At 50.6% G+C, this 10034-nt stretch overlaps 1 protein-coding gene across 4 annotated transcripts in view; it reads left to right on the top strand.

The window, feature by feature from the left end:
• Positions 1 to 10034, top strand: part of LOC129711990 (adenylate kinase isoenzyme 1-like) — a 91904-nt gene that overhangs the window by 60551 nt on the left and 21319 nt on the right. For 3 of the 4 annotated variants that reach the window (XM_055660094.1, XM_055660095.1, XM_055660093.1), the window contains one exon: positions 7937 to 7976. In XM_055660094.1, the coding sequence (XP_055516069.1) occupies positions 7937 to 7976 (40 nt within the window). Of the gene's footprint in view, positions 1 to 108; positions 243 to 7936; positions 7977 to 10034 lie in introns of those variants that run through there. The other variant, XM_055660098.1, reaches the window with a different exon arrangement.

Here is a 10034-nt window from a genome sequence, read left to right as displayed (position 1 = left end):
TCCCCAGGATTTTTCCCTGCCTGCCAAACATGCCCACTCCTGAGCCCACGCACTCCTCCTTGCTGCACATTAAAAATCCTGGCCTAGACTAGACTGCGACGAGACTGTGCTGACATGCCCTGCCCCGCACCAGGAGTCTATATATAGGCCAGGGAGATCTTGCAAGTAGCCACTTGCGCCTGAAGCCCTGTTTGCTGACCAGCCCACAGCAGGGGACTCGCTCACATTCAAGCCCATTCTCGGTAAGTATTAATCTCACGTTCTGTTTTTCTGCTGAATGCAAAAGGGGGGAGATTAAATAATCATGCCTGGCCATTTGTGCTTGAGCTGTTTAAAAGCTGACAAACAGAGTGGGAAGTGCAAACTTTAAGCTCTGTGCATTCGCTGCATTTCATCAGCTGTAACTGACACCCTGGGGATGATTGAGCCCGACTTGTCATGTTCCCGGAATTACTCCGACCACAGTTTCTATTGCCTGGAGCTCACGGCAGAAGAGCTTTAGAAGCATCAGTATTCTTCCTTAAAAGCCGAAAAGCAGTGTTCAATGTGTAGGAAGGAACTGCAGATGCTGGTTTACACTGAAGATAGACAGATAAAGCTGGAGTAACTCAGCGGGACAGGCAGCGAACCTGGATATAAGGAATGGGTGACATTCCCGGGTTGAGACTCTTCTTCAGCTATCCGGCTTGTTTCTCGGAACGCCTTGTCTCCTATTACCCTGGGACACAGCCCGGTCGGTGTGGTGTGAAGTGTAGAGCAGGGATCAGACGTGCAGAAGGACCCCCGACCTCGCACGTTTCCTATCCATGTCCGGCCCGCTGAGTCACCCCGGCACTCTGTGGTTTTGTGCTGCAAACCAGCAGCAGCAGTTCCTTGTCTTGGAATTGGTGTTTAAGAAGAAACTGCAGATGCTGGAAAATCGAAGGTAGACAAAAATGCTGGAGAAACTCAGCGGGCGCAGCAGCATCTATGGCGCGAAGGAAATAGGCAACGTTTCGGGACGAAACGTTGCCTATTTCCTTCGCTCCATAGATGCTGCTGCACCCGCTGAGTTTCTCCAGCATTTTTGTCTACCTTAGAATTGTTGCAGTGTTTCCAACAGGTTTCAGTCAGGTGGCCACGACCTGGGCATTGTCACTGGCACAAAGGGCAGCGTTCCTGGGAGATCTCCTGTCCACTGTTGTCACTTGGTCAGGAAAGATCTTTCCCTCCAGCTAGGGAATGCCAGACTGAAGAAGGCTCTCGACCCAAAACATCACCCATTCCTTCTCTCCAGAGACGCCGCCTGTCCAGCTGAGTTACTCCAGCTTTTTGTGTCAATCTTCGGTTTAAACCAGCATCTACACAGTCCGACTGAGTGTCAGGAATTCAGGGAGGGATAACTTAGTCCTGGATAAGTCAAAGAGCCGTACAGCACTGACAAAGGCCCTTTGGCCCATCTTGTCCATGCCAATTGGGCTGGGTCCCATTTGCCTGCATTTGGTCCATTGCCATTTAAACCTTCCTATCCATATATTTGTGCAAATGTCGGAATAGTCAGTCAGTGGGGGAAAGGGCCCTTCAGCCCATCTTGCCTACGCCAACCAACTTGCCCCATCTACACTAGCGCCACCTGTCTGTCTTTTAAAAGTCACTAGACCAAGTGCAGACCCGTTGGGTCTGCTCCCCCAATGGTGTGATTCCCCCAACCCAATATTCCACCATGCACCCGTCTCCTCCAATGGAATTGAAGCCGTTGCCAAATGTAAGTTTCCAGCACTCCCCTGCCTCCCTCAATTGCACCTCCCCTGCCTGCTGCAGCAGTGAAAAGTTCAGTGTTCCTGTCTTGCAACTTTGTTTCGAAGTGTGTTGGAAGCTGATAGGAAGGAGCAGCCGTCAACGAATCAAAAGGCAGGAAGGCAGGCGGACGGACGGATTTGAGTTTTATATATTAATAGATAGATAGATATTATATTATATATTATATGATATGATATGATAATTTGCATCCACTTGCAGAGCTCCCCCTGGCAAGTCACCCTTTGACCTCCTCTGATCGTGGCTCTGCAGGAGGTTATTTGACACGTTCGATGATTTGCTTTCACTAGTTCAGCCGTGGCATCTTCCCATCACCGTGCAAGGGCATTCCCTCCACCCCCTCATGGTCCCGATCTTCTCTGTACTTGCTGGAGCGTTAGCTCTCTGTGCAGAGAATGAAACCGCACCTCCATACTGTCACACTCAGCCCTGCTCTCACCCCGAGTCCCCTCATCACCATCCCACCCACTTGCCCCAGAAATCCCCCTCATCTACATCACGACATGACCTTCAGCAGGGCAGACTGGAAAATCATATTTATCACTTAACGTACCCTGATCAGGAATCTCAAGAATACCAAGAATAACAAGCTTGACTTGTTCGTCCACATTTTATTCTCTAAAGTTGGAGGTTGCAAATTCAAGCCCTGCCCTATAATTCTGACTCCGGATAATACAAACACAGAGACAGAATGAACTGCAGATGAGGGACTCCTGAACAAAGCACAGGCAGTGTCTACGCAGGGAATGGAAAGAAGGAAGTTTTGGGTCTTGGCCCATCTTCATTCTCTCCCCAGATGCTGCCTGACTTGCTGAGTTGCTCCAGCACTTTGTATAATGGAAACACCATGCAGTTGGGTAGTGGCCCGGCCTACACCAGCTCCTCACAGAGTGACAGTCCTCCCATAGAAACATAGAAAACAGGTGTAGAAGTAGGCCATTTGGCCCATCGAGCCAGCACCGCCATTCAATATGATCATGGCTGATCGTCCAAAGTCAGTACCCCGCTCCAACTTTTTCCCACCCTACGTTTCCTCAGCTCGGTGCAAACTTGCCCCTCAGCCATGTGAATCTATAGGCTATCCATCCTTCTGTTCAATTAACAAACACATTCTGCTTAAGTAGTTAGACTTTCCTTGCATCATTATATTTTTGACAAGGAAGGGAGTGGAGGAAAGTATCTTTACACAAATCTTCAGTGGAATTCAGTATCCTCTGGTGTCTGAGTCAAGGTGACATTGGATAGATAGTTGAAGCTGAGCAAGATGAATGGAGGTTTATAAAATTCTGAATGGCATGGATAGGCCAGACAGTCATAAATCTCTTTCCCAGGATGGAAATATCTAAGCCTAGAGGACAGAGGTGAGAGGGGCAAAGTTTAAAGGAGGTGTGCGGGGCAGTTTCTCACACAGAGAACGGTGGGTGCCTGGAATTGTCTGCCAGGGTTGGTGGTGGAGGCGGACACAACAGTGGCATTTAAGAGGCTTTTAGATAGACGCATGGAATGTAGGGATGTGGATCAAGCGCAGACAGAGGAGGTTATTTTAACCTGGCATCATGTTTGGCATGGACATTGTGGGCCGAATGGCCTGTGTCTGTGCTGTACTGTTCTATGAAGGGGTGAAAGGACTGGTGGAATTAGACGGGTGGCCTCAGTAAAGAGGCGATGCGATGCAGGCAGGGTGATGGGTGGTGTGGGCAGGGTGGTGTGGGCAGGGTGACGGGTGGTGTGGGCAGGGCAGGGTGACGGGTGGTGCAGGGCAGGGTGACGGGTGGTGCGGGCAGGGCAGGGTGACGGGTGGGGCAGGGCAGGGTGACGGGTGGTGCGGGCAGGGCAGGGTGACGGGTGGTGCGGGCAGGGTGACGGGTGGTGCGGGCAGGGTGACGGGTGGTGCGGGCAGGGTGAGGGGTGGTGCGGACAGGGTGACGGGTGGTTCGGGCAGGGTGAGGGTGATGCGGCAGGGTGACGGGTGGTGCGGGCAGGGCAGGGTGAAGCTAAGAGGCTGCTGAGCTGTCATCTATCTATATCTGCATCAGCTTATAGGGGATGGGATTTCATTTCTGGGGTCGGACAAGTTCACCGTGACCCACATGTAAAGTAACCCCATCTCCCACCCTACCCCCTTGACAGACACACGTCAGGAAAGGTGTCCGTCTGAATTCACGAGGACTCCGATTCCAATATCAGTCCCTGATGCTGCACTCGCTGGGGAGGCTGGTGGCCCGTGCCCAGTGCATGGGCCTTGCCCTGCAGGCTCCTGGAGCCCTGAGACCTCCTTACCTACTCCAGCATTCAGTGACCTTTTTGATTACTACAGTGTCAGAGATTATGGGGGAGAAGGCAGGAGAATGGGGTTAGGAGGGAGAGATAGATCAGCCATGATTGAATGGTGGAGTTGACTTGATGGGCCGAATGGTCTAATTCTACAGCTATTCCTGATGATCTTATGACCTCGCTACCTACTCCAGCATTCAGTAAAATCACAAACGACCTTCAGCAACAAAACTATTGCTCTCGCCCTGGTACTGACTCTCCATAGACCTCTGACTAAAGATCTCTCTCCCATTCCCAATCCTTATCACGCCACAGGACTACAGGTACAGCGTTTTGTGAAAACGCCGTCCTCGGTGGACAGGGCCACAAAGGTGACCTTTGACATGCTGGCCTTCATCAGTCAGGGAATTGAGTATAAATGCTATTGACGTAATGTTACAGTGGTGTAAGACATTGGTGAGGCCGCACTTGGATCATAATGTGTTCAGTTTTGTCCACCCTGTCATAAGCTATTAAGCTGGAAAGCGTGCAGCGAAGATTTACCAAGATGTTGCCAGGACTTGAGGGCATAGCTATTGAGAGAGGTTGAAAAAAACAGAGTGCAGCCAAAAGCGCTTATTGAGGCCACATCACAAGATTAGAAATTGTTCAGCCAGAGCTGAACACACTTCTCGGCATCTGCATACAATGGTGTCTTGTGCTTCTTGTGCGTAGTGGTGGAAAGGTTGGTGGGAACAGGGCCGCAGGAACACTCTTTCCTTGAGTCCACCAAAGGCACTGTCCACACAAGATCATAGTTGCTGAGGTTAGTGTTGTGCAGTGTTCAAGAGGCTGATGGTTGCTGGGAAGATGCTTTTCTTGAACCGGGCGATCACGGTTTTTCCAGACTCCTGCACCTTCTTCCCGATGGAGGTAATTAAATGATGAGGTGGGTCTTCGATGACATGAGTTGCCTTTTTGAGGCAAAGCCTCCTGTTGATCCCTTCAATAGTGGCCAGGCCACTACTTGTGATGGACTGGGCAGCGTCTACCACTTTCTGTAGTTCGAGTTGTTGAACCAGGCCCTGATGCAACCAGACAGTTGCCCGTCTACTGTGCAGTACCAGTGCACAGTGGGACTATACCCATTTAGCTAACGTTCCATGTGGGCTTTTGACCTTTTACCAAACAGCTGAGTCTAGGAAAGGCTATAGATAGCTTGAATCTGCTGGGTCGTATTGGGGAGGGGGGGTCAAGTGGCAGATGAACGGCACGAACAGCACTGTGCCAGTTGTCAGATATTACTTAAGCAGTATTTCCCATTGGTTTGAAGAGGTTGCAAGGGTTAAAAAAAAAAACAGGTGAGAACTGTGTGTGGAACAGCAGACATGGTTTACTGTGTAGGGCGGGGAAGAGAGAGCAGAGGGGAGGGCTGCTGGAGATAGTGGGAGCAGAAAGGAGACCCACCCTCCTGCAGCTAGCCCGATCCTGCCAGCTGGCTGACCCCATGATTAAGGAGACGTGTTCAGATGCACACAGATAGCTTTCATCAACTGGAGAGTGACCTCTGCAGCTGGTCACCTTCTGCTGGTCTAAGCTCTGGGATGAAGGAGCACTGCCTGCAGTTCGATTTTAGAGATACAGAGTGGAAAGAGGCCCTTCGGCCCACCGAGTCGGTGCTGACCAGCGAACCCCCCCCCCTCCCACATACTAGCACTATCCTGCACACTAGGGACAATTTACAATTTTTACAGAAGCCAATTAGCCTATAAACCTGCACATTTTTGGAGTGTATAAGGAAACTAGAGCACCCGGAAAAACCCATGCGATCACAGGGAGAACATGCAAACTCCACGCAGACAGCACCCGTAGTCAGGATCGAACAGGATAAAAGCCATTTGGACAGATATATGGACAGGGAGGGTTAGAGGAACATGGCAGACAAATGGGACTCACCCAGAGTGCCAACTGGACACGGGACCTCTTGCTGTTCACCCAGACTTGGTGCCCAGTCCAGCACAACGCAGGAGGTTGGATGTGCCAACACCTTCCAGTTTGCCTCTGCCCTCCGCGTTACCATGTGCCAATGACAGGCAGGAGCAAGCTGATCCATACACAGCGGGTAGCTGACTAAAGAATAATACTCCACAAGAATGTGTTGGGTCTGCTGCAGGCATGTGTGTGCACACCTACACACAACACGCGTGCGCGCACACACACACCCACACACACACACACAACAGGCAGATGCACACACTTGCGTACACACAGTTATACACGCCTACACACAACATGCGTGTGCGCACACACACTACCCCGCCCACACCCCCATACACAAACACACACACACACACACAAACCCCATGCACACCCAGATAGGCACACGCAGGCAGTCGTGCGCACTCACACACAACAGGCAGATGCACACACTTGCGTTCACACACACACACATGCCTACACACACCTACACACACACACACACACACACACACACACACACACACACACACACACACACACACACACACACACACACACACACACACACACACACACACACACACACACACATATATACACACGCACACACACACACACACACCTACACACACACACACACACACCTAACACACACACACACACACACACACACACACACACACACACACACACACACCTACACACACACACACACACATACACACATACACACACACGTACACACACACCTACACACACACACACCCACTCTTACACACGCTAACACACACACACACACACACACACAGGCACACACCTACACACACACAGCAGGCAATGCACATACGTAAACACACAAACTCCTGTCCTGACTGATGCAGGAAGCCAAGCACACCACTATTACTTGCCAGGCTTTGTCCTGTCCCCCCTCCTCTCTTCCTGTCTGAAAACCTCCAGGTTCAAGAACAGCTTCATCCCAGCATCCACAGGTACTTGAATACTGCTCAACCCTAAGCAATGAATGATGGATTGTCTTGGGTTGCTTTAGGCTACATTTCTCCACTAATATTGGAGTTATTGGTTTTGTTTATTATGTATTATTGATGTGGATTGTCTTACAGGGCAGTTAGGTCTCGACCCGAAACGTCACCTATTCCTTTTCTCCAGAGATGCTGCCTGCCCCGCTGAGTTACACCAGCACTTTGTGTCTATCCTCGGTTTAAAGCCAGCATCTGCTGTTGACTCTTGCTGCAGTCTTGACTTGCTCTTGACGGTGGTTCACCTTGACCTTGTTGGTTGGCGCCGCATCCAGTTGTCAGCCTCGGGCTTTGAACACGAGTGTCTGCTGCAGGATTTGATCCGCAACCCCCTGGTTAGAAGGGAGAGAGAGTTCTTCCCTGAGTCACAACACCGGGAGGATCGGAGGAGAATCTCTCAGACAGGTGACCCCCTCTCTGCTGATGATGTTAGCTCGGGCAGAGCGCTGGGAGGAGGGGGGGGGGGGGGGGTGCGAGGGGGGAGGGGGGTCATTGTGGGGTTTCAGCAGCAGGGTGGACAAGAGGAATCCTTTTGACTTGAGAGGGTTGCAGCTTCCCAAGGTGCCTTGCCGAGACCTTGCACATGCTCAGTGAGAGTGGAGCGCTGCAGCAGGGAGGCCTGTCAACAACATCAGAGCTGGAGCTGAGCTCTGGCGAGTGTGCGGCACGGGCTGCCTGAGACCACACTCTCCCCTCTGTCCTCTCAGCGCTCTAGAATAGAGCTCTGCATCTCCTGGCTGGCTGCAGCCTGCATGAGTCAGCATCAACTGCTTCACCGGCCCGCACAATAAAAAAAAAAGACAAGCTCCTGCTCTCCTGCGGGAAGCTGCACGGAGAATTAAACCCCTTCTTGTCTTCTTCTCTTCCAGTCTGAGGAGTCTTTGGCCGCGGAGGATTTCACAATGTCAGGTAACGGACTTTGTTTCTCTGGGGCAGGAGCGAATGGTTCACTGATTGACTTTGGCGGGTCACAGCTGACTGGGGCTCCTTTTGCAGAATGAGTTGGATTGCCTGCTGAGAGACTGTCTCCTCCCACTGAGGCAGAGCCAGTGGCTGCAGCTGAGCGGAGCTGTGGCCCTGTGTGTGTGTACGTGTGTGTGTGTGTATATATATGTATGTGTGTGTGTAGTGTGTGTGTGTATATATAGATGTATGTGTGTGTGCACGTGTGTGTGTGTGTGTATATATAGGTGTGTGTGTGTACGTGTGTGTGTGTATAGGTGTGTGTGTGTGTGGGTGTGTGTATATAGGTGTATGTGTACGTGTGTGTGTGTGTATGTGTGTGTGTGTGTGTGTGTGTATATGTGTGTGTGTATGTGTGTGTGTGTGTATGTGTATATATGTGTGTGTGTACGTGTGTGTGTGTATATAGGTGTGTGTGTGTGTGTGGGTATGTGTGTATATAGGTGTATGTGTACGTGTGTGTGTGTATGTAGGTGTGTACGTGTGTGTGTACAAGTACGTGTGTGTGTGTACGTATGTGTGTACGTGTGTGTGTGTGCGTGCATGTGTAGACACACACAGGGGTTAGCGACTGCAGTGGGGAGGAACAAACATTATTACTGTCCCTTTCCCACCATCCGCCCGCTTCCATGCACTGCCGCTGCCCATTTGGCCCGGCCCCCCCCCACCCCATTGTGAGCTAGAACCCTGTCTGATGATTAACCCCCCCCCCCCTCCCCCATCCTCCCTACCTCAATGGACCTGCGCCCAATGTGTGTAGCGTTGACAATGTTTTTGTTCAATTATTACAAAAGTAAAATGTGATTGGTCGTGTTAGCCCTGTGACCAGGTGGGTTTTCTGTGCTCCGTTTCCTCCCACACTCCAAAGGTGTACAGATTTGCAGGTTAATTGTCTTTGGCAAATTGTCTCTAGTGTGTCGGATAGTGTGTTGGTCAGTGCGGACTTGGTGGGCTGAAGGGCCTGTATTTGCGGTGTATCTCTAAACTAGACTAAACTAAATATCAGTGTCTCAAGTCGATTCAAACAGAACGATGTTAGTTTATTAGGAACTGCACATGCTGGAATCTTGATCAAAAAGCACAAAGTGCAGGAGTAACTCAGCGGGTCCGGCAGATCTCTGATGAACATGAATAGGTGATGTTACGGAGTCCAACATAAGGTCCTGACCTAAAGCATCGCCTGTCCATGTTCTCCATAGTTGCTGACTGACTCTCTGAGCTACTCCAGCACTTTGTGTCGTTTTTAGTAAACTAGCATCTGCTGTTCCTTGTGTCAACGTCATATAGTGTGATCAGATTTGATGAGAAAGCTTGCAAATAAAAGCTCTTCATTGTATCTCTGTGTCCGTGACAATAATAAATCAGTACCAATCCTTGACAAAAAGACACTGTGGGAAGTAGAGTGGGGGGGAGATCGGGCTTTGCCAGGTCATCGCTCACATCTGGCTCTGTGTGTGTGTGTGTGTGTGTGTGTGTGTGTGTGTGTGTGTGTGTGTGTGTGTGTGTGTGTGTGTGCATGTGTGTGTGTGTGTGTGCGCTCATGTGCGTATGTGTGTGCGCTTATGTGTGTGTGTGTGCGTGCATGTATATGTGTGTTTGTACACGTCTGTGTGCGTATGCGTATTTGGTTTAGAGATATAGTGTGGAAACAGGCCCTTCAGCCCACCGAGTCCACGCTGACCAACAATCCCCGCACACTAACACCATCCTACACACACTAGGGACAAGTTACAATTTTACCGAAGCCTATTAGCCTACAAACCCATACGTCTTTGGAGTGTGGGAGGAAACCGGAGAAAACTACGCAGGTCACGAGGAGAACGTGCAAACTCCGTGCGGACAGCACCCGTAGTCCGGATTGAACCTGGGTCTCTGGCACCATAAGGCTGCAATTCTACCACTGTGCATGTGTGGAATGATTTGGGATCCCCTTTAACTGGAACATTGAGCGTGTTTGTTTGGAAGGGACTGCTGGAGATGGATAGCACGCAACCAAACAGCTTT

Source organism: Leucoraja erinacea, chromosome 31 (assembly GCF_028641065.1).
Source record: "Leucoraja erinacea ecotype New England chromosome 31, Leri_hhj_1, whole genome shotgun sequence".
Lineage (NCBI taxonomy): Eukaryota > Metazoa > Chordata > Chondrichthyes > Rajiformes > Rajidae > Leucoraja > Leucoraja erinaceus.
This window is presented reverse-complemented; position numbering and strand designations above follow the sequence as displayed.